Source organism: Bos mutus, chromosome 23, assembly GCF_027580195.1.
Source record: "Bos mutus isolate GX-2022 chromosome 23, NWIPB_WYAK_1.1, whole genome shotgun sequence".
NCBI classification, from domain to species: Eukaryota; Metazoa; Chordata; class Mammalia; order Artiodactyla; family Bovidae; genus Bos; species Bos mutus.
In genome coordinates this window covers 29,863,858-29,890,963 of record NC_091639.1, presented here as the reverse complement: position 1 = coordinate 29,890,963, position 27,106 = coordinate 29,863,858, and the positions used below count along the sequence as shown (strand labels likewise).

The 27,106-nt window shown below is 40.7% G+C and overlaps 1 protein-coding gene and 1 non-coding gene across 2 annotated transcripts; both read left to right on the top strand.

Annotated features, from left to right (window-relative positions):
* On the top strand, nt 1-25,995 carry MEP1A (meprin A subunit alpha). The gene is given in 15 exon segments (XM_070360887.1): nt 1-90; nt 92-148; nt 150-180; nt 269-319; nt 1,346-1,386; nt 2,435-2,510; nt 5,325-5,442; nt 8,833-9,008; nt 14,376-14,597; nt 15,360-15,509; nt 19,158-19,373; nt 21,174-21,647; nt 23,102-23,275; nt 24,199-24,499; nt 25,839-25,995. Coding segments are annotated over 15 exon segments (2,334 nt in total).
* On the top strand, nt 6,181-6,252 carry TRNAY-AUA (transfer RNA tyrosine (anticodon AUA)). Its single transcript has one exon. It is a non-coding gene; the product is annotated as a tRNA-Tyr (tRNA).
* Nucleotides 25,996-27,106: the final 1,111 nt, after the last annotated feature.

The window sequence follows — 27,106 nt, the reverse complement described above, 5'->3', positions numbered from 1 at the left end:
ATGATTTGGACGAGATTGGCTTGCATTATTCCTTTCATCTTGTTTTTTGCCCACATAGCAGCTGTATCAGTAAGTAGAGTTCTGCTCTTCAGGGTATTTAGAAATATTAATTCTAGTATATGTTATCCTTTTTCTGTATATTTATTTCTTTTCAGATTAACCATCTTTCTAAAGGAAATGGTAAGAACTAATTGAAATTCACAGAGAGTTTTCTGAACTTTCATTTGCTCAGCAAGACTGATAACAATTTTCTCCCCACTTTTAACAGAATATGATGGAGACTTTGACGAACAGAAGGATATTTCAGAAATCAACTTAGGTGGGTATAATTTCTGCCATTATTAATGTCTTCAAATAATTTAAAACCCTGCGATAGAATTGCTGTAAATCTCTTAATTTTCAGAGTATGACACTGAGTAACTTTAGGAGAGAACTATTCATTGGTGCCTCATTAGAATTTGCAGCATTTCTGAAAAATGGAAACATGAGAAGAGAATAATTGTTAGATTGAATTTTTTAGTGAGTATTCAGTGGCTCTAGAAATAAATAACAAGATTTTTGTTTATAAAAAAATTCGTTTTTCCAGTTTGCAGTTTGACATGATCACCTAGTACCTCACTTCCTATTTCAGAAGTCCCATTTCGATCCCTCGAGTGCAAGAGTTTTGATTCCAATAACCAAAAAGTTTCCTTCTAATTCACCTCTCACTTTTTAAGATTCTTGGACAAGGTTTCTTTTTTTTCATTGAAGTGTAGTTGATTTACCCTATTATATTCCTTTCAGATGTACAGCATCATGATCAAATATTTTTATAGGTAATACTCCATTCATAGTTACTATGAGATATTGGATCTATTTCCTGTGCTGTACACCGTGTCTTTGTGACATTTATTTTATAAACAGTAGTCTGTACTTCTTTATCCCCTACCCTCGCTTGCCCTTCCCAACCTCCTTTTCAATCTTCACTAGTAAACAGTTTGTTCTTGGTGTCTATGTTTGTCTTTTATTATTCACTAGCTGGTTTTATTTTTTAGATTTCACATGTAAGTGATAAATGTCTTTTTAAAAGACATCTTTCAGATGTCTTTCTCTGTCTGACTTATTTTACTAAGCAGAATACCCTCTAAGTTTTCTTGTTCCAAAAAATGGCAACAGTGGATGTGACAATATATGATATTTATTAGCTATTTACATTTGTTCAATTATAATGAATTTTTGTATCATTTTAAAAAGAATTTAACCACATAAAGAACAACTAAAGACAACAATGGAAAAGACTCATTTTATCAGAGATGCATTTGAGCACTTCTTGTTCAAATATTTCTCTTTTTAAATCCACATCTAGCTGCAGGCTTGGACCTCTTTGAAGGGGACATCCTCCTGCAGGTGAGTACCTTCCAGTGACACCAGAGCATTCCCACAGGACCGGCTGTGACAGTACAGTGGGCCTCTGCTCTGTGTCCAGCCCTGAGATGACCATTATGAAGATGAAAGAATCTCAGCCATAATTTGTATGCACAAAGACTTCCGCTGTGGTTGCTGGTTAAAAAAAAAAAAAAGACGAAAACATTAGCGACCAGAAAAAGAGTCTATAATTATTCAATTTCTTGTCCACCCAATTTTCCTAAGAAGTGAAGAATGAGAGAGAAGGAAATCCACCACCATACTGAAAGTGACTATTTCAATTTTGAAGAAATGTAGGTCTTTCTCGTTGTTGTTCAATCGCTGAGTCACGTCCGACTCTTTGCAGTCCCATGGACTGCAGCACACCAGGCTTCCCTGTTCTTCACCAACTCCCAGAGTGTGCTCAAACTCATGTCCATTGAGTCGGTGATGCCATCCAACCATCTCATCCTCTCTCACCCCCTTCTCCTCTTGCCTTCAATCTTTCCCTGTATCAGGGTCTTTTCCAATGAGTAGGCTCTTCTTCAGGTGACCAAAGTATTGGAGCTTCAGCTTCAGCATCAGTCCTTCCAATGACTATTCAGGGTTGGTTTTCATTAGGATTGACTGGTTTGACCCACTTGCAGTCCAAGGGACTCTCAGGAATCTTCACCACCAGTTAGGAAGCATCAATTCTTTGGCCCTCAGTCTTCTTCATGGTCCAACTCTCACATCCATACATGACTACTGGAAAAAACATAACTTTGACTATATGGATCTTTGTCAGCAAAGTAATATCTCTGCTTTTTAATATGCTGTCTAGGTTAGTCATAGCTTTTCTTTCAAGGAGCAAGCATCCTTTATTTGGTCTTAAAAATTTCTCTGGAAATTTCTATATTGTCTATAATGAACATTTATTGTTTTTATAATTGGAAGACAACTTGACTATCTGAATAGTGTGACAGATTGTTTGTGATGTGAGAGTTTATAGAAGGGGAAAAGAAGCCAAAGAGACCAGCCATCCAGTCAGCTTTGCCTTTTGTTTCTGCAGAATTCCAGAAATGGCCTGAGAGACCCGAGCTCCAGGTGGAAGTTCCCCATTCCTTACATCCTGGCCGACAATCTGGGTAACATTAATTGTTTTTCATTGGAAGCCTTGAGTTGAACTCTTCTCTCTCCCCTCTCTTCCTGGTCATCAGCTTCAAAGTTGAGTAACTGCCAACATCTAAGGGAGTCTCTAAGCTCTGAGGATTCTTTATCTCATGGAAACCCATGCTGCTTAACCAGTCTAAGATACAGAATGTCAAATAGTACTTTTTGAAATGCAGAACACACTAACATGTTAATTAGACCAAGAGAGCAACACGAAGGACAAAATGAAATACAGTTTGACATCATAGCAATGAAAAACGCGCACCTGAAATAAGAGTTTGTTTAAGTGACTCTAAATATGGAGAAGGCAATGGCACCCCACTCCAGTACTCTTGCCTGGAAAACCCATGGACGGAGGAGCCTGGTGGGCTACAGTCCATGGGGTCACACAGAGTCGGACACGACTGAGCGACTTCACTTTCACTTTTCACTTTCATGCACTGGAGAAGGAAATGGCAACCCACTCCAGTGTTCTTGCCTGGAGAATCCCAGGGATAGGGGAGCCTGGTGGGCTGCCGTCTATGGGGTCACACAGAGTCAGACATGACTGAAGCGACTTAGCAGCAGCAGCAGCAGCAGCAGCAAATATGGTACCAGGATACCAATTTCAGCATATTGATGTCTTCCCTTTCTGTTGCAAAACAAACATGTCACACTTTTGAGAACTAGAAAAGGCTATATTTCATATGTTCATCATTCTCATTCCTTGGTATGAAAATTTTCTATTCTTCTCTGTCTCAAGAGAAAGGACAATATAAGTTAGATTTTGCTCATTGTCAGAAATAATAGCTGGTGGAAGTAAAATAAATAATAGAAGCCACGTGTGGACACTGGCTGACCTCAAGCAGCTGACTGACAGCTCAACAGCCACGATGACGCGATGCCTGTCTGGGAGGCCCTTCCTCTGTGGATGGGAAGACTCCAGAGCAGAGGGGAAGCTAGGACAGTGTTGCTCAATCTTGATGAGCTGCTAGGCTGCTCCCGCTCTCAGGAGACGTAGATTGTGTTTCAAGATTTTCCATCACTTTTATCAGTGTTGCTTCCAGCGTCTTTTCTGGAGAAGAGTTACATAGAAACAAATGTTATTGTTCTCAGTTATGTTCTTCATTGGAGTATAATTGCTTTACAATGTTGTGTTAATTTCTGCTGTACAGCAAAGTGAATCTGCTGTGTGACTACGTATATCTCCTCCCTCTTAAACTTCCCTTCCTCCTCCCCTCCCGATCCCACCGTTCCAGGTCATCACAGAGCACCGAGCTGAGCTCCCTGTGCTATATACCGTTGGTTTTCACTGGCTATCTATTTTACACATGGTAGTGTATGTATGTCAGTCCTAATCTCCCAATTTGTCCAACCCTTTCCTCACTGAGTCCATAAGTCCACTCTCTACATCTGCATCTCTATTCCTACCCTGAAAACAGATGAGATGGGATTTTTAAATCCACCACTCTCAGTGTTTCCACCATTTGAGTTGAAGATAACAAAAGCAACACAATCTTACAGACAGCATGACTTTAATTATAATCAAACTTTTTTCTTATATTTTGTGGCAACCAAGCTGTCTGGGGTACATATCTTCAATTTAAAGATGTTACTCAGTGAGAATACATAAAAGTTCATGAAAACCTTCAAACAGGTTTAATGCATGCTCTTGCTGTTGTTGTGTGTGATGTTTCCATAATTTATTTACTGGTTATTCCAATGACTTCCTTTAATGACCTTAATATGATTTTATGACATCTGAGTGTAGAGTCTCCAACTCAGGAGTTCCTGAAATAAAGCCCATAAAAATGTGAGATAAGTACACAGTAAAGTGCCAAGAATGATAAACTCTTTGGGAGAATCCCCAAAAATCAAGTATGCAAGAATACAGTTTAGTTTTATAGAACTTAGCTTAATTTTTAACTTAGAGACCTACAACCAACGAGTTGATGGGGTTAAAATCCACACACACACAAAGTGAGAAACAGCTGCCTTTCCTCTGGTGTCTCTTTCTCCTCCACCTCGTCCTTGTCTCATGCAATACCAAGGTAGGCACGCGCGCAGGTTAAGCAAGAGGAGTGACATTTGATCTTTGGTCATCAAGCCACAAAAGTTACTAACAGGCATCTATTATTCTTGCTGACTCAGGTACATAGGTTTTTGCTGCCTTGGTTCCAAACTTGGGTTACAGAAATCTTTTCTAAGGCTGTCTGCAGAACTCCCTGTCTAGCCTTGTCATTGCATGGGGATCCTATAGGGAAGCCGCATAAATATTACACTTAACTTCTTATGCTTTTAGAACCCTCAAACCTCTCTCAGCTGTCTTTCTCCTGCAAGAGGGACAGTCTCTTTAGATTGGGGGAAGGAACCCCACTCTCACTGCTTCTCTCCAAGGTAATTTATCTGTTTTTCCAGAAGACAGAAGTGACGTCACTTCTGTCTTCTGCTCGGCCATATTGGTCTCTTGAGGCAATGCGCTCAGAATTTTTGCTTAAATGAGGGAAAATGAAAGGGAGAAAGTGGGGAAATTATTTTATGATTTTGTTCAGCCACACATACCATAAGTGTATTCCTATTTTGTAGATAAATATATATATATATACACACATTATGTATTTATCATTTAGCATGTTTATATATACAAATGGTTTGTCAGTTTTAGTTTCCAAGGGCTACATTTACTATCAAAAAATTTATCATGGACTTCAGTAGATTTCATACAGCAGCATGAGTTTCTATGTTTCTAGGTTATATATATTATCTAAGATCTAGCTAAGGCTCATTGATAGTTTTATTGATTTCTACAGCACTGAATGCCAAAGGAGCCATTCTCTATGCCTTTGAAATGTTCCGCCTCAAGTCCTGTGTGGATTTCAAGCCCTATGAAGGCGAGAGCTCATACATCATCTTTCAGGAGTTTAGTGGGTGAGCATGAAATGTTACAGAGTGTGAAATCTGTCCTCTGATTTATAAAAAGTGACACATCCCTTTCAAAGACTAAACAAAGAAATTGGAAAGAAACTAAAAGCAAAATCAAATATTTCACTGTGAATTTTTTAAAGTGGCATCACATTTTTATTGTGCTCTATAAAGAATGCATTGTTTGGATACCTCTAGGAACCAGGGAGACTCATCTCAGTTCTTTTCTGGGTTGAGGTCATGTTTTAAATTACAGCCTTTAAAAAAAAAATCAAGTTTATTAAAGCTGCATTCTCTTGATGGTACTGTTTTCGATTATTAGTACTCCATTGGCTAGACTTTTCTGAAAAGTTCTATCAATGTAAGTGATATTATATATTTGCTTTTCTCTGATTTACTTCACTATGTTTGAAAGTCTCTAGGTCCATCTACACCTCTGCAAATGGCACAATTTCATTCTTTTTAATGGCGGAGTAATATTTCATTACATTTCATACATTATATATGTACCTCAGGCATAGAGAACAAACATAGGGATACCAAGGAGGGGAAAAGGGGATGGGATGAATGGGAAGATTGGGATTGACATATATACACTATTGATACTATGCATAAAATACGTAACTAATGAGAACCTACTGTAGAGCACAGGAAGCTCTACTCAGTGCTCTATGGTGACCTAAATGGGAAGGAAATCAAAAAAAGGGAGGGGATATATGTATACATATAGCCGATTCATGGACTTTCCTGGTGGCTCAGACGGTAAAGCGTCTGCCTATAATGCAGGAGACCCGGGTTCAATCCCTGGGTAGGGAAGATCTCCTGGAGAAGGAAATGGCAACCCACTCCAGTATTCTTGCCTGGAAACTCCCATGGATGGTGGAACCTGGTAGGCTACAGTCCATGGGGTCGCAAAGAGTCGGACACGACTGAGCAACTTCACTTTCACTATAGCCGATTCACTTTGCTGTACAGCAGAAACTAACAGAACATTGTAAAACAACTATAGTCCAATAAAAACTAAAAACAAAAAGACCTGCTGCTGCTGCTACTGCTGCTAAGTCGCTTCAGTCGTGTCCGACTCTGTGTGACCCCATAGACGGCAGCCCACCAGGCTTCTCCGTCCCTGGGATTCTCCAGGCAAGAACACTGGAGTGGGTTGCCATTTCCTTCTCCAATGCATGAAAGTGAAGAGTGAAAGTGAAGTTGCTCAGTCGTGTCCTACTCTAGCGACCCCATGGACTGCAGCCCACCAGGCTCCTCCGTCCATGGGATTTTCCAGGCAAGAGTACTGGAGTGGGGTGCCATTGCCTTCTCCGAAAAGACCTACCTGGAGGTTTCTCTTCATATTGCGGTTCCCATCACGGCCTCCAGGTGTTGCCTGGACTTGGTTGTCTAGTTGTGAAGGTGGGGATTTTGTTTATCGTGGATGACTAACAAAGGTAAAGAAGGAAGTTAGCATTCGTTTTAGCTTCTAAAGAAAAGAGTCTTAGACCTCACAAGGTGCGCACTTGGCAGGAGGGGCCGTGGGGTAAAAGCAAGTGAAAAGCTCTAATACGCTGGGGTGAGTGCAGACGCAGGATCTCTAACACAGTGAGAATCGAAGGGTCAGGGGAGCAGCATAGAGTGTCAAGAGAGATGCAGGAGGGAGAACACTGGAGAGGCAGAGGAGATGGAAGAACAAATAGAGAGTGGGAAGAGAGGTAAAATCCTGTATAACACAGGAAGCTCAGCTCCGTGCTCTGTGGTGACCGAGATGGGTGGAATCGGGGGAGGGTGAGAGGAAGGTGCAAGGGGGAAGGGAAATATATACATATAGCTGATTTGTGGTGTTGTACAGCAGAAACTAACATTATGACATTATAACAGAAACAACATTATGATGTAAATGAACATTAACATTATAAAGACATTATACTTCAATAAAAGATAAGCAAATAGTGAATTTTAAAGTTTTTTGAAAATAAAATTCTTTCATAGAAAAAAAAAATCAATCTAGGGACTCTGTGGTTGGGATGTCTCTTACATTTAAGTTAGAGGGAGAGGAAAAGGGAGGAAGTAACTCCAAGAAATGACTGGCCCAAAGCACCCCAAACCCTTGGAGATCCTGATGCTCTGAAGCTGGAGGTTAACGGGGCTCTTCCAGAAAGATAAGGTCAAAATTTCAGAGTGGTAATGCTATGGTATTTTACAATGTATACCTTTCTTTGGGGGAGGGATGTTAAAAATGATAAATAATATATGCTTCTTCTGGATTGTGGATATTTTGCAGAGTAAATTCTGACTTGGTAATTAAATGCTACTATCTAAGAGGCAAGGTGAACATGGTGATATTTGCACAGCTCAATACATTTACTAAAGATCGTTGAATTGTACCCCTAAAATTGGTGAATTTTATGGTATGTAAATTACACCTTAATAAGTTGTTAGAAAATAACTAAGATTCGTTTTTGAGTAGAATTCAAGTCTATTAGCATTTGAACATATATGATGTTAGCAATTTGGGGAAAGCAATAGCAGGTAATTTAATGTGATTGTCACCAAGGAACTCACACTTCATTGATAGCATTTAAAATAATTGGTAAATCTCTCATTCTGTTGAGCCCTGGTCAGTGTATAGAGCCTTGTTCCTCAACTCAAAGGGGGCAAGGAGACAATTTGTATACAGCTCCTGGTTTGCTAATAGAGATGGAAAATCAGATTTCTGAACAAAAACAAAAATAATTGGGAAAAAGAGGGAAAGAGCCTGTGTATGAGGAATTTAGAGTATCTGCCAGCAGTTCCTGAGTCCACTATTTTCTGAGGGAATTTATGGGTCCTTTTTGCCTGCAGCCTTTTAGACATAAGTTAGGCAGCCTGCTGTGTGCTGTCATAATGCTGCAGATTGGGAAAAATCCCAAAATATGAACTTGATGAACTTGCAGTTTTAATAAGGGTGTTTTTCATAATCATAAAACACATACCTTCTCATTAAAGGAAATTTGAAAAGTCATCAAAATGTAAAGGAGAAAGTATAAATCAACCACAGTCACCACTCAGAGACACCGTTGTGGTATAACTGCAATAACATTATTTTTTGGAATGCCCCATGGGTTTGTGAAGGTGAAGAAAATAGCCAATTTTTCCTTCTTTTTACCTAATGCATTATTAGGTTTGATTTGCTTCTAAGTAGATACCACTTTTATAATGGTCTGTCACTTGTAAAGCCTACATAATAATCCCTCCAGGAAATGTTGCTTTTTTAACCAGTCATGTAGGTTGAACAATTAGCTTATGAAAAGGCTAATAATAACTTCTTCTTAAAATCAAACCTAACCTTCAAATTTGTATTCTGGAAACTTAGGAATTACAGCCACTTGAAAATTCTCTAGAAGAAAATTTCTCTCCTTTCTAAAGGTGCTGGTCTGAGGTTGGTGACCAACACGTGGGACAGAACCTCTCCATTGGTCAGGGATGTGACTATAAGGCCATCGTGGAACATGAGATTTTGCATGCTCTGGGGTTTTACCATGAGCAGTCAAGGACGGACCGAGATGATTATGTGAATATCTGGTGGGATGAAATTCTTCCAGGTGTGTATGAACGCAAGGTAACCGGTTGGGTGGGATTTGCTATTACCTTTATCACTTGCTGGGATCAACCCTGGGATGACCAGGCCAAACCTATGTGTGAACAGGAGCTTCAGTTTCTCCAGGAGGAACGCAGACTATGACCTCTCCTCTGGGCTGAGTTGATCTGATCATAATTGATCCCAGATAAGGGTCTCAGGAAATGAGGAATCTTGCTCATCTCAATGCGGGGTTGAAAAGTTAATCAGATGCTTTGGTTTTGCTTCAGTGTTATTGTTGAAACTCTATCTAAAATTCTACTTCCTGTCTTAGTGTGTAAAATGAACTAGATCCTTGAGGATGTCAGGGTCCCTTTTTTCAGGATGTGAAATCTCATGTAACTTTAGGAAAGTAGAAACTGTATAATAACCTTGAGACACTTGAGGATTTTTGTGCTCTACCAAATCAATGATAGATGTTTAAAAACAGAACAACTACATTAGAAAAAAAAAAAAAAGCTCTTTTAGTTGAAATTATACTCCTAATTTTGTTAACTGTAGCTAATAGTTTGGAGTTTTGATTAACCAAAACATATAAATCTTTTCTTTCTCCTTTCTAAGTGCCTCTTTTTTTTTTTTTTTGTCCCCAGCCCATACTTTGTAAAGGATAACACAGTTTTATTTCACATATTATTATGCAGTTATTCTAACAATTCTGATGTTCTTTAGTTTTGTTGGATTTCCTTCAACACTACCTACCTTCTTTGTTTGAGACAACTAAGCTGAATGCTTTTGAGTACATGAAAATATTATTATCAAAGAGTTGCCCAATGGGTGGGGGAAAATTCCATGCTGTGTTTCTGAAAACGCCTAGTTTTTAAACAGGAATTAGTCCAGGAGGTGGAAAAGCATTATTTTTGGCAGTGATAGCTTAGTGAAACCTTAATGGATTGGAAATGTCTTAGCGATGACCACACATGGTTTTCATGAAGCAAATCATGGCCTTGTAATTATCTGTTTCATTTAGATCTCAGTTTCACGTATGAGTTCATGGATAGTAGTGCATCTCTAATAATTTTATGGGCTTGGAAGAACTGGCCATACTTTAAAATAAAGTGTGAATCCCCAAAAGACTTCTGCCAGAACTAGCTCCTTGGGAGGAAGCCGCATCACTGGTTCTCATAGGAGGAGGGGGTACCGCTGGCTAATTCTATCAAAAGCACCTACGGGGTTTACAGTACGTGTCCCTCTGGACACCTCCTATTCTGATATTTTATGAATGTGGAGTGCTGGTGGGAGGAGGAGAAAGTATGTGGTTTGTAAAATCCTAATCCAAGGACTTCCCTGGCGGTCCAGGGGTTGGAACTTCACCTTCCAATACAGGGAGTGTGGGCCTGACCCCTGGTTAGGGAGCTGAGATCCCACACGCCTGTGGCCAAAAACTGAAACATAAAAAATAAGCAATATTGTAACAATGTCAATAAAAACTTAACCAAAAAACCCTAATCCATTACCAGGTAGGAAATAATAGATCAAAAACATATGCTTGTCTCCCAGGCCTAATTCCTTTATATCTGGGTCTGTGTAGAGGGGACAGAGAGGGCAGGTCAAAAGTCAAAGAAACAAATCTCTGACTATGAGGCTCAGGGGGTTTGTAGACTTTGTGTTTGCTAGAGGCCTGAATTTCTCACTTTCTCCTCTGTATATTTAACTCTGCCGAAAAGGACATGAGGAAGCAGAAAATATGTGCATTTTTAAGTCTTCAAGAACATGATGCTCAGAGCTTTTAAGATGGTTTTAGGCTATATGAGGGCTTCCCTGGTGGCTCAGTGGTAAAGAATCCACCTGCAATGCAGGAGTCGTGGATTTGATCCCTGGATGGGAAGATCCCCAGGGGGAAGGCATGGCAACCCACTCCAGTATTCTTGCCTGGAGAATCCCATGGACAGAGGAGCCTGGTAGGCTACAGTCCATAGGGTTGCAAAGAGTCGGACACAGCTGAAGCGAGTTGGCATGCATGCAGGCTATATAAAGGATCTTCCCTGGTGGCTCAGTGGTAAAGAAACTGCCTGCAATGTGGGAGACACCGGTTTCATCCCTGGGTTGGGACGATCCCCTAGAGTAGGGAATGGTAACCCACTCCAGTATTCTTGCCTAGAAAATCCAATGGATAGAAGCACCTGGTGGGCTACAGTCCATGGGGTCGCAAAAGTCAGACATGACTTAGTGAGTAAGCAACAACAACAAAGGCTATAGGAAATCCCCTTTCTTGAGGGATTGCCAGGAGAATTTGCAGATGTACTCAGCTCTGGGTTGAGCGTGGATGACTCGCCATGTTTGCTCATCTCGGTCTATGTTTTCATCAGGTGTAATTCCTTATACCTAAATTGCCGACCATCACTGGAGAAATTTTCTCAAGCGAGACATTCAGTCCAAATAAGATCATAAGCAATGGCAGTATTATCACTCAGGGGAATTTATGACTTTTGCTGCATCTTGTCTTCAGTTGACAGTAGTCTCATTATTTAACCTAAGAAGAGACTTCCCTGGTGGCTCAGATGGTAAAGCCTCTGCCTACAATGTGGGATACCTGGGTTCGATCCCTGGGTCAGGAATATCCTCTGTAGAAGGAAATGGCAACCCACTCCAGTACTCTTGCCTGGAAAATCCCATGGACAGAGGAGCCTGGTAAGCTACAGTCCATGGGCTTGCAAAGAGTTGGACACGACTGAGCGACTTCACCTTAACTTATCTTACCTTAGAGACTATTGGCAATACAATTCTCTCCCTAAATCCATCTCTGTTTCTGAAGTCAGAATTGTGTTTTCTGAATCTGTTTTTTTCCATTAAGGAGAACACTTCGAAGGTTTAGCAGGGATCTGCAAACTACAGAACTACAGCCCATGGGCCATATCTGCTTTTGTAAATAAAGCTTTATGGAAACACAGCCACGCCCATTTATTTATGTATTACCTATGGTTGGTTTTCAGCTATATCAGCAGAGTTTAGTAGTTGTGACAGATACCATACAGCTTGCAAAGCCAAAAGTATTTTCTACCTGACCTTTTACACAAAAGGCTTGCCCATGATCTCTGCTTTACAAGGTCACTTCCTTTTCAAGCCCTCGGTTATGAGTTCCTTGAAGGCAGGACCATGCCTGTCGTAATCACTTCCAGGGGCCACCACCCACCTAGCACAGCTCCCAGTAAATAGTAGGCATGACAAAACTGTGTTGAATTAAATTTTAAAATGTATTAAAAACATTTATTGGGTAAAGCATTCTGATAAGTCTCCTTGAATAAGAAAGAATAAAGTCATCTATTCTAATCCAATGATTATATTGAAAGTTAAGGAAAGTAGCTGGTGAATTGAAAGTACCTTGCCTAAGATGCTGCTGAGAGTCACCAGGAGATCCCAGACCCTAGTCCTCACACCACTTTGATGCTTTTTATCATGTTACCCTCTTAACTGCCATCGAAGGAATGATTTTCTATCCATTGGATTTTCTAGGCAAAAATACTGGAGTGGGTTGCCATTTCCTACTGTAGAAGGAATGACTTTCTTCCTTCCCTATTTGGGTCATTTATTGCTTGCAATCAGTCCTACCTTTGATCCCTCTTGGGTTCAGTCCCCACAAAACCCTTGTGAATTGGAAGGATGAAACATCAGTATTCTCGTTTTATAGTTAAAACAAGTTTTTGATCACGGACTTTTCCAAAAGTATTTGGAGACCACCTGCCAGAGTTCTCCAATCCTGAGTGTTCCTGCATTAATATCTTTAAAAGGTGATCACATTTTCTTCTAATTACTAAATACAGTTGGATGGGAAGCTAAAAAGGCAGAAGGAGATGAAGTGGAAAGCTATGATTGGGAGAGTTGAGCATTCTCATTCAGTTTTCCTATCACTCCCTACGAAGACAGTGAAAGATCTGTAAACTTGCCATTCCTACAGCTTCAACAGTAAATTACTCGTGGCTGCTGGATTAAAAGGACATCTGAGTGGTATCTCATTTTGGCATTTCACTTTACAGTGCATGTTCTCTTCCATGACCTAATCTCATCAAAAATATTTTCCTCTTCTATTTTGAAAGGAAAGTCCGTTTTCTTCCTATTTTATTTTTTTCATCATGGGGAATTTTATGGAAAAGGAGAATGTGAGCCTTGATTTACAGGATGCGATGTTCTTGTTAGCTGCTAACCTTTCCCTTTGCCCCTCAGGTTTCTTTTCCCTAACTTGTTGGAGAGTTGTCCAGGTATAACTCTTGGTGGATGAGATACTAGGCCGTTAGTGAGATGAATCAATCCTGAATATTTTTCTGAATTAAAAAATTCCTTTCTTCTGCCATAAGGAATATCTGCCTCCACTTTGATAGTTTATCTTCTCTTTCTTAAAGTCTTATGCATACACACACATTATTTATTTGTATGTATAAAAATGAAACTTTGATTTAAATATACATTTAACAACATGCATTTTGTATTATATACTATTATATATGTGTATCAGTCAGTTCAGTCACTCAGTCGTATCCAAGTCTTTTTCAACCCCATGGACCGTAGCACACCAGGCCTCCCTGTCCATCACCAACTCCTGAAGTTTACTCAAACTCATGTCCATTGAGTTGGTGATGCCATCCAACCATCTCATCCTCTGTCTTCCCCTTCTCCTCCTGCCTTCAATCTTTCCCAGCATCAGGGTCTTTTCAAATGAGTCAGTTCTTCACATCAGGTGGCCAAAGTACTGGAGTTTCAGCTTCAACATCAGTCCTTCCAATGAACACTCAGGACTGATCTCCTTTAGGATGGACTGGTTGGATCTCTTTGCAGTCCAAGGGACTTTCAAGAGTCTTCTCCAACACCACAGTTTAAAAGCATCAATTCTATGTGTATATTTGTTATTAATATAACATGTACTTTAATATTCATTACAATAATTTTATATACTATTATATAGCATACTAATACATTATAATAGGGCTTCCCTGGTGGTTCACTGGTAAAGAATCCATCTGCCAATGTAGGAGATGTGGGTTTGATCCCTGGGTCAGGAAGATCCCCTGGAGAAGGAAATGGCTACCTACCTCAGTAGTCTTGCCTGGAAATCCCATGGACAGAGGAGCCTGGTGAGCTATAGTCCATGAGGCTGTAAAGAGTCAGATGTGACTTAGCGGCTAAACAACAACAGTACATTGCAATATTATTAGTACATATTAATAAATACATAATAATTATATATATTATATAATTATAAAATATGTTAAATGTGTATATGTACTTAAAGAAATTTTATTCTGCCCCCTCCCCTTTTTGGTCTCTGCCTGAGTATCTAGTCAGAGGGAAGGACAGGGAAATAGCATGACTACTCAGGACCTGTGGACTCCCTTCCTGACAGGTTACCAGCACAACTTTAACACCTATGATGACAACTTCATCACAGACCTCAACACACCCTATGATTACGAGTCTCTGATGCACTACCGGCCTCTGTCGTTTAACAAGAATGATAGTATCCCTACCATCACGGCCAAGATCCCTGAGTTTAACTCCATCATTGGGCAGCGTATGGATTTCAGTGCCATTGATCTGGAGAGGCTGAACCGAATGTACAACTGCAGTGAGTACCTCTGAGTCTGAGGACTGGGTACCCTCATTGACCTTATAGGTTTTCCGTACATTTTCCTTTGTGTTAATTTTTGCTGATTTCCTGTCCATTGGGAAATGGACAGACTACATAAAATTAGTTTCTCTCTCCTTAGAAAAAAATACAACATCTACCTCACAGAATGGTTACGAAAATCAATTATGTAGTTGCATTTTATGAAATTGAGAGTATTGGACCAATGAAAGGAGCTGGAATTGTCCTACTTCTTTGGCTTCCTTCTGAAGGATGTATCATCATGTAAAGCTCAAGATAGTTACAGGCTTGAAAGTATTTTGCATCTTGCAAATTCTTTGTCGGGCTTAGTGGCTCCTAGAGTCATCTAATCCTCAGAGATGGGTTGTTGTCTAAAATGGCTTCACTAGTCTTCTGAGACACATTCTTTAATTCTGTTCAGTATGTACATAGAGAAGATCTACTAAGGGCAAGCTCAGCATAGTTGTACCTCTTTCTTAATTGAAGGGAGTTGACGGTTGGCATCTACAGCAAAGCATGATGGTAAGCCTTTTTATCCTTTGACTCTGAGGTGGGCAGGGCCACATCTATGTTCGCAGGTTCCTTGATCTAATGGGCGACAGTAAGAGTTGTATTTGAGAAAAATCCAGGCAACAAAAGTTTCATGATCCTGCTAAATAGTGAGGCCTTAGTAGTCTAAGACTTTAGGCATTTGAAATGACATGCCTCAAGTTTTTAACCAGCTGACAAAAATATTTGCAGCCACAACTCATACCTTTTTGGACCACTGTGATTTTGAGAAGGCAAACATCTGTGGGATGATTCAGGGTACCAGAGATGATACTGACTGGGTCCATGAGGACAACGCTCAGCCTGGACAAGCGGATCACACCTTGGCGGGACAATGCACAGGTCAGTAAAGGCAGCGAGGAACTACACTGGGGTGGGCCACCAGATTTGAGGGGTGATGGCAGCCGCAGGTTTTGCTTAAGTAGGAATGTTTGTTATCAAACCTGACACTCTAAATGAGGACAAAAAGCATTTCTCATATCTTTATTATTAACGCAATAAAAAGCATCCAGGTTCTGGACATGCAAAAGAAAGATAAATTTAAGCAATAACAAAACTGATACAGACAGATGGTTGATAAGATACAACTTTGTACTTATAGATTGTCTATTTTATATACAGTAGTGTGTAGTGCAGGGTACTATATCATTATTTTGTAATAACTTATAAGGGAGAGTTGTAGTGTATATATATACATAATATACATATATGTATACATAAAACTGAATCACTAAATTCAGTTTATATATATATAACTGAATCATCGTGCTGCATACCTAAAACTATTATGACACTGTAAATCAACTATCGTTCAATAAAAAATTTTTAATTAAAAAAAAGGATGAAAGTTTGTAAATTAGGGTAATGTCTCTAGAGCAGTGCCCTCCAATAGAACTACAGTGCGAACCACATATGCAATGTAAAATTTTCTAACAGTCACATAAAAAAAGAAACAATGGAGTCTCTTCAATAATATATTTTATTTAATCCAATATATCCAAAATCTTAGCATTTCAATGTGTAATCAACATAGAAGCTATTAATGAGGTACTTCACCTTTTTTTGTAGTGAGTATTTGAAATCTGGTATTGTTTTATCCTTAAAGCACATTTCACTTTGGACTGACCACAGTTCAAATGATTGATCAGCATGCATGTTTGGTAGCCACCATAATGAATAGCATAACTTCAGATAGTTCCTACACCTGATTTGTGCAGTGAAAAAAAAGCCACAAAGTCTGGGGAGACCTGGGTTTAAAATCTGGCTCCATCTGGGTAATTGTGACCACAAGAAGTTGTTTTGTTGATGCTGTTAAGTCTTTTGGCTTTTGTAAGCCATCAAGCTTGGAGAAGGAAGTGGCAACCCACTCCAGTATTCTTGCCTGGAGAATCCCATGGACAGAGGAGCCTGGCAGCTACAGTCCATGGGGTCACAAAGAGCTGGACACGACTGAGCGACTAAGTAACAATAACAAGCCATCAAGCTATTGATACTTTATCGTGAGCATGGAAGGAGATAAAGCATACAGAGCCTTAAAGGGCAGACCAGCCACTTCACTCCCTATTACTTTTTCCTCCCATCTTTCCCTTTTCTCTGGAGGTTCTATTTATTTTTAAATTTCTATCTTAAGACCCTTTTATTATGTGCTTGGTATCGAAATCATGTCAACCCTATTTGCAAGCAGGTGGGGTCATAGATTATAATTGCCCTTTAAATTCTGGGCTGTTATCAAGTCCCTTAGTCCATACCTGTGTGACTGTTGGTTAGAGTTCCTTCACAGAAGGGATCTAGCTTATCACCAAGATACCAGGCCACCAGGGGGATTGTCAGAGGTCGTAAACCATGGCTCCTCTTCCTTCCGCCTTGATAGAGGGTGAAAGTCTCTGTCACATATCAGATTATTAAATGTATAATCTCCAGTGTCCAAAGGGTGGTTTATACCCGAGGTTCTCTCTTAATCCCCATTGTAGCCTCTAATCTAATCTCTCCTGTAGGCTTGCTACTAGGTTAACGTGCAAGTTCCAGCTAAACAGAAACGTGATCTCTGTGTGAGAAGAATCTGCTGACTGACTATTCTAGCACTTTAGTAGGAAAGGAATGGACCACGACCCAGAGGAAGGATCTTGAAAAGCTTTATCAGGTTAACCTGACCAGCCACTATGCTTCTTCCACAGGAGGCACTTAATGGGACGGGTTTCCTCTGCTAGAGAGCACTGCATTATTTGGGTAGATGCATAGACTCAAAGAGCTTGAAGGATAGAAGCCACTTCCCACTTGAACCCCAGAGAGATGAGTGCACATCCAGTCAGTGGCAGCATCAGGGCAAGAATTCAGGTCTGCTAACTCCCGATCTGAGTTATTGAATTTGCACTTCACACTTCTGACTATATCTGGTGGAATTCCTGATCAAGGACCACCTAGAGGCCTCCTTAGACCTGTGAGCTCTTGTTTACCTTAACCCAAGCCCTTGGCTATTCACAACACCTAAGTCTTGGGCTTGTAAGATCAAGTATTGAGAAGAACATACAGGAAAATATAATTTTCCCTGATGAAATAGTAAAGCCATTACTGTATTTTTCAGCTTTGTGGAAAGCTTATTTAAACATCATTGCTTGCTGTCAATGAGGAAGGCATGTGCCCCATGTATGAGGCAGGATGAAGCAGGGATTTGTAGTGTCACAGAACGCAGAACTGTACCAGATGTTCACTTCCTTTTTACTTGGTGAAATGTTTTGAGTGGAGCATTTGGTAAGAGGTTGAGTATTCAGTTCAGTTCGGTTCAGTTCAGTCACTCAGTCATGTCCAGCTCTTTGTGACCCCATGGACTGCAGCACTCCAGGCTTTCCTGTCCATCACCAATTCCCGGAGCTTACTTAAACTCATGTCCATCAAGTCGCTGATGCCATCCAATCATCTCATCCTCTGTTGTCCCCTTCTCCTGCCTTCAATCTTTCCCACAGCATCAGGGTCTTTTCCAGTGAGTCAGTTCTTTGCATCAGGTGGCCAAAGTATTGGAGTTTCAGCTTCAGCATCAGTCCTTTCAATGAATATTCAGGACTGATTTCCTTTAGGATGGACTGGTTGGATCTCCTTGCAGTCCAATGGACTCTCAACAGTCTTCTCCAAGGCCACAGTTCAAAAGCATCAATTCTTTGGCACTCAGCTTTCTTTATAGTCCAACTCTCACATTCATACATGACTACTGGAGTAAGTTTAAATGACTTCTTTATATGTGAGACTTGTTCATTGCCCTTGACTTTGAAGAAGGGAGCTGGTTTTCCAAGTGATGTATATGTTTAGCCACTTGCCTGTTTCTGTTTGAAGGGAGAGAATTTTGAGATACCTGAGTTGGGTGAACCCAACCTCTGGCACAAATATAGACCCTTTACCTCCTATTTTAAGTGTCCTTCCAAGGCTTTCTTTCCATTCAGGAGAAACCTTCAATTGGTCCCTAACATGCCTTGAATGCCTCTTCTTTGGACATAGGAAAGGTGATTCTTTACTACTGATCTACACCCAGTTATTAGGCTACAAAAGGTTGAAACTGAATCCTTATCATTGTGAATATGTAAAATCCAACCCTTAAAACTTTGAATCCCATAGTTTCTGACATAACTAGGAGGCCAGCTCTTTTCCTTGGAATGAATCTTTAATAACAAAGTTAATGAAGAAGATGGAATTCATCTCATAGACACTAAATTCCATCAAACTTTGCTTAAACCCTGTATTTCCTTAAGTCAAAGGTGTACATTTCCCAACTTTGGGAACAAAGGTAATCAAAAAGAGACAGTGGAGTGCTATGGCTTCCACCAGCAATTCTGTCTATGGAGACAGTGTTTACTGACAAACAACCTTTCAATTTTCCCGGAAGAGCTCTAGCCTTTGCTGCCTGGATAAGGGCCGGTGCTCACTGTTGTCACCTTACCTGGGCTGAGGGAAGCCTGGGGTGTGGATGGGCAGAGATGGGACTTCGGGGTCCTCTCTCCGTAGGCGCCGGCTACTTCATGTACTTGAACACCAGCTTCGGGGCAGCGGAGGAGGCGGCCATGTTGGAGTCTCGGATTCTTTACCCGAAGAGGAAGCAGCAATGCCTGCAGTTTTTTTATAAAATGTCAGGCAGCCCTTCAGATAGACTGGTCGTCTGGATCAGGAGGGACGACAGTACTGGCAACGTGCGCAAGCTGGTCAAGCTGAAGACCTTTCAAGGTACGTGGAGGCATCCTGCGGGGACTGATTGGGCTTCACACCCAGGACTGTGCTCTTTGCCCTCCTCCCCCTCCCCCGCCCTTTTCACCCTCCTGCCCGTCTCCATTCCTCCGCATCCTCCCAACCTTCCTCTCCTCTGCCTCCTCCTCCTTTTCCTTGGCCTCCCTTCTTGTCTTCCAAATGCATAATGCCTGGCATGCTTTAACCACTCAATGGATGCTTTAACCATTCAAAAGCTGCGGTTTCAGGTGAGGCTGAAATATACGATTGTAAGAGGCCAATCAGGGAAAGAATAAAGGAAATAATTGGAATATAAAAATCCAGTTTTCCTGGAACTTTGGAGAAAGCCAGGACAGAGAGAACTGGTGATTCAAGGGTGGAGACTGGAAGGTTAAAGGAAGCAGGAATTGATGCTGAGGGAAAGAATGTGTTTAGATAGTGGACCACAACCATTTCTGCATCTGTTTCAGCAAAGTGAAGGATACCATTATTTAATACACTGAAGTACCTTGAAACCTACTTATGAATTTGGTGGAAAGTAAGCCATTCATATACATTAACTTCATTAAAAATCATTTATATATTCCTAAGTGATATTTTGTGTATTTCTGTGAGAAGATCATGAAAATCACATTAATAAAATGCCAAGGTAGTTAGGGGCATGTGAGAGCAATCTGACCGAAAATCAGGATCCAGGGTTATAAAAGCTAAGTACTTACATTTTTTTTTATTGTGGTGGTGGTTCATTCATAAACAGAGAGGGAAAAATGTGTTTTTCTATTTTTTCATTCAGCAAAGAATTTCTCAATTAAAATGAGGATTCCAGGTACAGGAAGCATTCTCTGTACTTCCAGAAGAAGTGGCTGGTCTTTTTTTAAAAAAAATTTTTTTCTGGCTGTGCCATGGGACTTATGGGATCTTATTTCTCTGAAAAGAGATCAAACTCATGCCTCCTTTATTAGAAGAGTGGAATCTTAACTGTTGGACTGCCAGGGAAGTCCCAAAAGCCAGTCAATGTTGGTTTTATTTATATATTTTTTAATATTTTGGCCATGCCTCCAAGTATGTGGGATCTTACTTCCCCGACCAGGGATTGAACCCATGTCCTCTGTAGTGGAAGCATGGAGTTTTAACCACTGGACCACAAGAAGAGTCCCCATAAGCTGCTGCTCTTGAAGGGAGGAGGCTTCCTTTGTAAAAGACTACTCAGAAGAACAGGGGCCCAAATCGTCTCTACCCAGGCCACTCTGTGAGTAGAAAATGCTACAAATAATGGTTTTGAGGAGTTCACTTTTCTGGCTGAAATTTACAGAGCATCTTTATTAAATGGAGGGATGACAGCTAGGTGCCCTTTAAGAGGCGAGAATTTGCTGTGTTACAAGTATTGTAAATATGGACATAAATTGTAAATACGGAAATTGCCATCTTTTGACTTTTGTCTTATCAAATGTCTGTTTGGACCATGCAGTGCTAATATTAAGGGATGTGGTGCATTTATACCAAGGGAAAACCCAGAACCTGCAGAATGAAATAATAATAGAAAAAAATTCATAATTAAAATTTTTATGATAAACAGAGTGGGTGTTTTTTTTTGCTTGTTTTCTTGTTTAGCTGTTTTCCCATATCCGATATGTGACTTTGGAAACATTCCTTAAGAAGTTTATAGCAGATCTCTCCTGTGTTCGTTTGTGAAGATTACATGAGATCATTCATGTAAAGCACTTGCCACAGTACCAGGCTCAAAAGACTGCTCCAAAAATGTTGGCCACAGTTGTCACCAATTTTATTCTCTATCCTCAGGAGATTTTGACCACAATTGGAAAATTGCCCATGTGACACTCAGAGAGGAAAAGAAGTTTCGCTACCTTTTCCAGGGCACAAAAGGTGACCCCCAGAACTCGAGTGGGGGAATTTACTTAGATGACATCACTCTGACGGAAACCCCATGCCCCGCAGGGGTTTGGACAGTCCGGAATTTCTCCCAGGTCCTGCAGAACACGGTGAAAGGGGACAAACTCCATAGCCCTCGATTCTATAATTCAGAGGGCTATGGTCTGGGGTTGACCTTGTACCCTCAGGGCAGAACGAGCTCCGGGAGCTCTGGGTACTTGGGACTTGCCTTTCACCTGTGCAGTGGAGAGAACGATGCTGTCCTCGAGTGGCCAGTGGAGAACAGACAGGTGATCATGACAATACTCGACCAAGAAGCTGATGTCAGGAAGAGAATGTCCTCCAGCATGGTGTTTACTACCTCCAAGACCCAGACATCTACAGGTAGGTGGTTGGAAGAACTGCCCCTCCACCTGGAAGGGCCAACAGATACAGTTCCCATCTGTGTAGGAGAAATTAACTTTCTTCTCACACTTCCTCCTTGGGCACATATTGGTATATCCACTGATGCTGCTGCTGCTAAGACTACCATGCCTAAAATAGATAGCTAGTGGGAAGCTGCTGTATAGCCCAGGGAGCTCAGCCAGGAGCTCTGTGATGGCCTGGAGGGGTGGGTTTGGGGATTGGGAGAGAGGGGATATATGTATACTTACAGCTGATTCACGTTGTACAGCGGAAACCAACACAACATTGTAAAGCAATTTACATTGTAAAGCAATTATCCTCCAATTTAAAATAAATTTTAAAAATACCATCATGTTGGAGCATTAAGTTAAATTTTTATTTTTTCTTTAATTGATGCATAGCTTATTTACAATGTTGTGCTAGTTTCCGGTGTACAGCAGAGTGATTCACTCATACATATATATTCTTTTTCATATTCTTTTCTCTGATGGTTTATTACAGGCTGTTGAATTTAGTTCCATGTGCCATCCAGTAGGACTTTGCTGTTTATCTATTTTATATACAGTAGTTTGTAGCTGCGGATCCCAAACTCCCAATTTATCCCCCCACTCCCTTTCCCCTTTAGTAACAACTTTGTTTTTCTATGTAAATTAAAATTTTCAATGTCATCTTCTCTCGTGTTCATAAATTCATCCATCGCGCATCTAGTCACGATTTGCAATGTGCCAAATTCTGTGCCAGTTTCTTAGAATACAAGCAAATCATGCAGATTCTGCTTCACTGAGCTCAGTCCGAGAAGACGCATCCTGCTAGTCATTTATTAAATACTCAGAATTTGTGAGGCTCTGTGCTGAACTGATGCACTGACTCTTAAAATATTACTGATTGTCAGTATGTCTAGGAAGCAAATTTGCATAACAAAGGAATGGACAAGTTATTATTATTTTTTTTTTTTTTCAAAGAAGAGACATAAGCCTTGAAAGGAAGATTCTATAGCTGTCTCTTCCCCTTCGTTGAGGAAGTCACTCAGTAAGGGGCTGTGACCCCTCAGAGCAGTGGTTCTCTGCTTCTCCCTCTCCCAATTCTCAGTTTTAATTCTCCTGGAAAAAGTAAATAACCTGATTTTTTTCCAACACATTTTTTTTTCTGATTAACAAAGCCCTTATGGATAAACAAGGTTCTATTGTATAGTACAGAGAACTATATTCAGTATCCTATGATAAACCATGATAGAAAAGATTGTTTAAAAAATGTATATATGCATACATGTATAACTGAATCACTTGGCTGTCCAGTAGAAATTAACACACCTTTGTAAGTCAATTATACTTTAATTAAAAAAAATCCCACAAAACTCTCTATACTCATCAAAGACAAATGGAAAGTGAAAGCTAAAGCGATAATGTGATTTTCTGTTATCTGTAACTTTGCAGCTATAAATGGCTCTGTCATCTGGGACAGGCCCTCGGTCGTGGGATCTTATGACAACAGTTGTGAATGTTTCAGAAGCATTGACTGGGGTTGGAGTGCTGTCATCTCCCACCAAATGCTGAAGAGGAGAAGCTTCCTTAAAAATGATGACCTTATAATTTTTGTGGACTTTGAAGGTATTTTGCTGGCTTTCCTGAATATGTAATCCTATGTTCTGGGCGTTCTACTGATTTTACATGGATTTTTAAGCATCTCATGAAAGGTGGGGATATTCTGGGGGGCAACAAGGTTAAAAAATAGATGTGCCCTAAGGGAACAATGTTTTACTCTCTTTTTCGAAGACTTGTATCTTGATTTTAACTGCCCTTGGGAGAAACTACAATTTTAGTGCCATCTTTTTGCATAATTTATCCAATGTGACAGTTTTCAGACTGACTTCAGTGTAGTCTCAATCAGCCTATCCATGCTCACGTTATGCTTCTTTTTTTAAGTTGGAATAAATAAAACCACGATTGGACTACTTTAAAAAATAAACACAGCAAAATAAGACTGAAGTCTTGCCATGTGTGATAACGTGGATGGACGTGGAGAGTATTATGCTTAGTGAAATCAGTCAGACAGAGAAAGCCAAACATTCTGTGTTTTCACCTATATGTGAAATCTGATAAACAAAACAAATGAATGAATATAATAAAACAAACTCACAGATATAAAGAACCAGAGTAGCAGAGTGAGGGACAAATTAGGGGGAGGGGATTAAGAGGTACAAACTACTAGAATGAAATAAATTACAAGGGCGTGACGTGCAACCCAGGGAATATAGTCAATATTTATAATAACTTTATGGGGACTGTAATCTATAAAAATGTCAAATTACATGTTAAACAACTTAAAACTAATATAATATTTAAGTCAGCTATATACATCAATAAAAATAAAAAATAATAAATAGCTGACATTATAAAAATCTACTGGATTCAAAGCCACTTTCCTGTGCCACTAAACGTGATGTCCAAGAGAGGTCGACGCGGCCCAGGGAACTTTCTCCGGGAGCGGAAGTGCATTGTTGCCCTCATGTCTCTTTGTCTATTTCCTCAAGATATCACCCATCTTAATCAGACTGAAGTTCAAGTTCAAAACAGCAGGCTGACCCCCCAAGGCCTTGTTCTGCATGGCCAGGAGCAGCAGACCTCAGAAGAAGATTCGAGAAAGGCCCCCTTAGAGACAGCCCTCCCGAGCAGCCTGGCCCAGGGGCAGAGCAGCCGACAGAAGCGGTCAGTGGACAACACGGGCCCCTTGGAGAACCACAACTGGCCACAGTACTTCAGAGACCCGTGTGACCCAAACCCTTGTCAAAATGAGGGCATCTGCGTGAACGTGAAGGGGATGGTGAGCTGCAGGTAGGCTCTGTGGTCGGGGCGGGGGTGGGGCACAGGTGAGGGGTGGCAGAGAGGAGCCCCAGGTCTTCTTACCCTGCTAGAAAGCACAGTCTCAGGTCAGGCATCCGTAGCATCAGATGGTCAACTGTGGCTGTCCTTGACTCCATGAGGCTGTGCCCCGAATCAACGGGCAGAGCAAGGGTCCTGCCAGAGCAGAAGAGTCCTGAATCTCCTCCGGGGCATCGTCAATAACAGCTTGAATGTTGTTGGAATTTTGAACTCTACTACAGGGCTTGAAAGTGACTCAGAGCTTTTAGCTTCCATGCTCCATCATGGTGAGACTCAGGACCAAGCTTAAATCTTCCCTGACTACAGATATTAGTATGAGTTATTAATTATGATTATTTCTATTGTCCATTAGATCATTGTCCTATAATCACAGTTATGTTTTCAATACTAGTAATAAAAATATCTGATATTTGGGGGCTGCTTACTGTATGTCATCTGCTTCCCCAAGCAGTATGTATGCATGATCTAAATTATTCCTCACAGCCTTCCTGTGACATAAAGGCCCTTCCTTTATGGCATAAGAAATTTGAAACTTAGACACATAAGTAGGGCATAAGAAACTTAGAGACATAAGTAATTTGTCTGTGAATGTTGGAGCTGGGATCTGCATCCAGGTCTGACTGTCTGTTACATTTAATAGTTCTTTTTATAATGCTTGTTACTTGTATAAAATATTTCATAAAAGGATGTGTGGGATGACAGAAGCATCACTTTCATTTGACAGAATAGTAGCAGATGTGGGAGCTGGTCTGATTGGTTCAAAATATCAACATTTCTTCTCACCTCTTTTTTTTTCTTTAAACTTTTACTTTTTTATTCATCATGGATTTTTATATCCTTTTTCTTTTTTTTAATAGTAAAGGAAATTTTCTTTAATTATTGAATTTTTTTTTCTTGGCCACACCCTGTGGCATGTGGGATCTTAATTCTCTGACCAGGGATCCAACCCAATGCAGAACCCGTTCTGCAGTGAAAGTGCAGAATCCTAACCACTGGATTACCAGGGAAGTTCCCTTCTCAGCATTTTTTGATCTCCACTTTGTTTCTTCTTTGTTAAACTTTTATTTTGAGATAATTCCAGATGTGCAGATACACTGACACAATACTACAGAATTCCCAGTACCTAGAGTCAACATCTTTGGTAACCAAATTCCGATCAGCAACGCGAAGAAATGAGCATTAACGAATGCAAATGCTCTTAACAAGGCCATAGTTGCGGAGCCGGTCTCTTGGTCAGGAAGCCCTGGGGGCTTGTGTGGTTCCCACTGTGCCCTCCGTCCTATCTCCCCAGGTGCACCTCGGGTCACGCCTTCTTCTACACGGGGGAGCGATGTCAGGCCCTGCAGGTGCACAGCAGCGTCCTGGGCCTGCTGATCGGAGGCGTGGCCGGCGTGGTCTTCTTGACCTTCACCGTCATCTCCATCCTTTACCAAAGGTCAAGGCAGTGATGCCCAAGGATGTCAGCCAGAAGCAGAAATGCCCTTGGACCCTCCCTTTGCTTCCGCTGCTCAGTGTAGTTTGGGGCTGTTTTCTTTCAGCCTTGCTTTGCCTCCAGCCTCCTGTGTGACCCTTCTGTTTTCTATACCCCTGCCCCCACATGGTTCTGTTACCCTGCTCTGTGCTCCCAGTGTACCCAGGGTGTCCTGTGACAGCACTCATATCCCTTGATTGTAAATTCTTTCTTTAATAGACTGTCTTTCTCATAGACAGTAAGCTCCATGTGGGCAGACCCTCCTTTACCATGTTAGCCCAATGCTGGGAGCCTGCCCGGCCCAGCTCAGGGGATCACTTAACAAAAACAAATGAATGGGCCAATAACTGAATGAATAACTAAGCTATAGAAACTCTCTGCTTTCTACTGCAGGTAAGACATGGACAATGAAATGCACACTTCTTTTTGTACCAGAATCCAATTCTCAAATACCCGTTTTTCCATTGGACACAATAGTGTTATTATTCTTTGAGGATCTTGTGTGTTAAAGAATTTTAAATAAAGATTTCTCCTAGCAACAGCATTTGCTTTCCTCCTCCGATTCTAGGGGGAAATCTTTAATAAATTCAAATAGCTATTTTGTCAGTACCTTCAAAACGTCCAGAATTGTATGTGAATTTGTGTGTGTGTCCATGTGGAGGTGGGGGGGATAATCATTCAAAAGGTATTCCTCAGTTCTTTGTAAGTTTTAAAGTATATTTGATCTATATTCCTGTATAAAATTATCTTATTAACAAATTAAAAGTATCAGGTGAAGAAGGTATTTGTAGACATACTTTCTTTCCACAGTTCCTAAGGAGACAAAACTTCCCGGGGGGAGAAAGCTGCAAGAGAGATCAAATAAGGAGAGCGGAGGTTCCCGTCCTCAGTCAACACAAGCCCCAGAAAAAGCTGGCTCCAGAAGTTTCCTAAAAGAAAATATCAGTACTTAACGGAGCCTGAGTAGTCCAGGCTATCTCTTGTGTGTGTGTTTGCTCAGCTGCTCAGTTGTGTCCAACTCTTTGTGACCCCATGGACTGTAGCCCGCCAGGCTCCTCTGATCATGGGATTCTCCAGGCAAGAATACT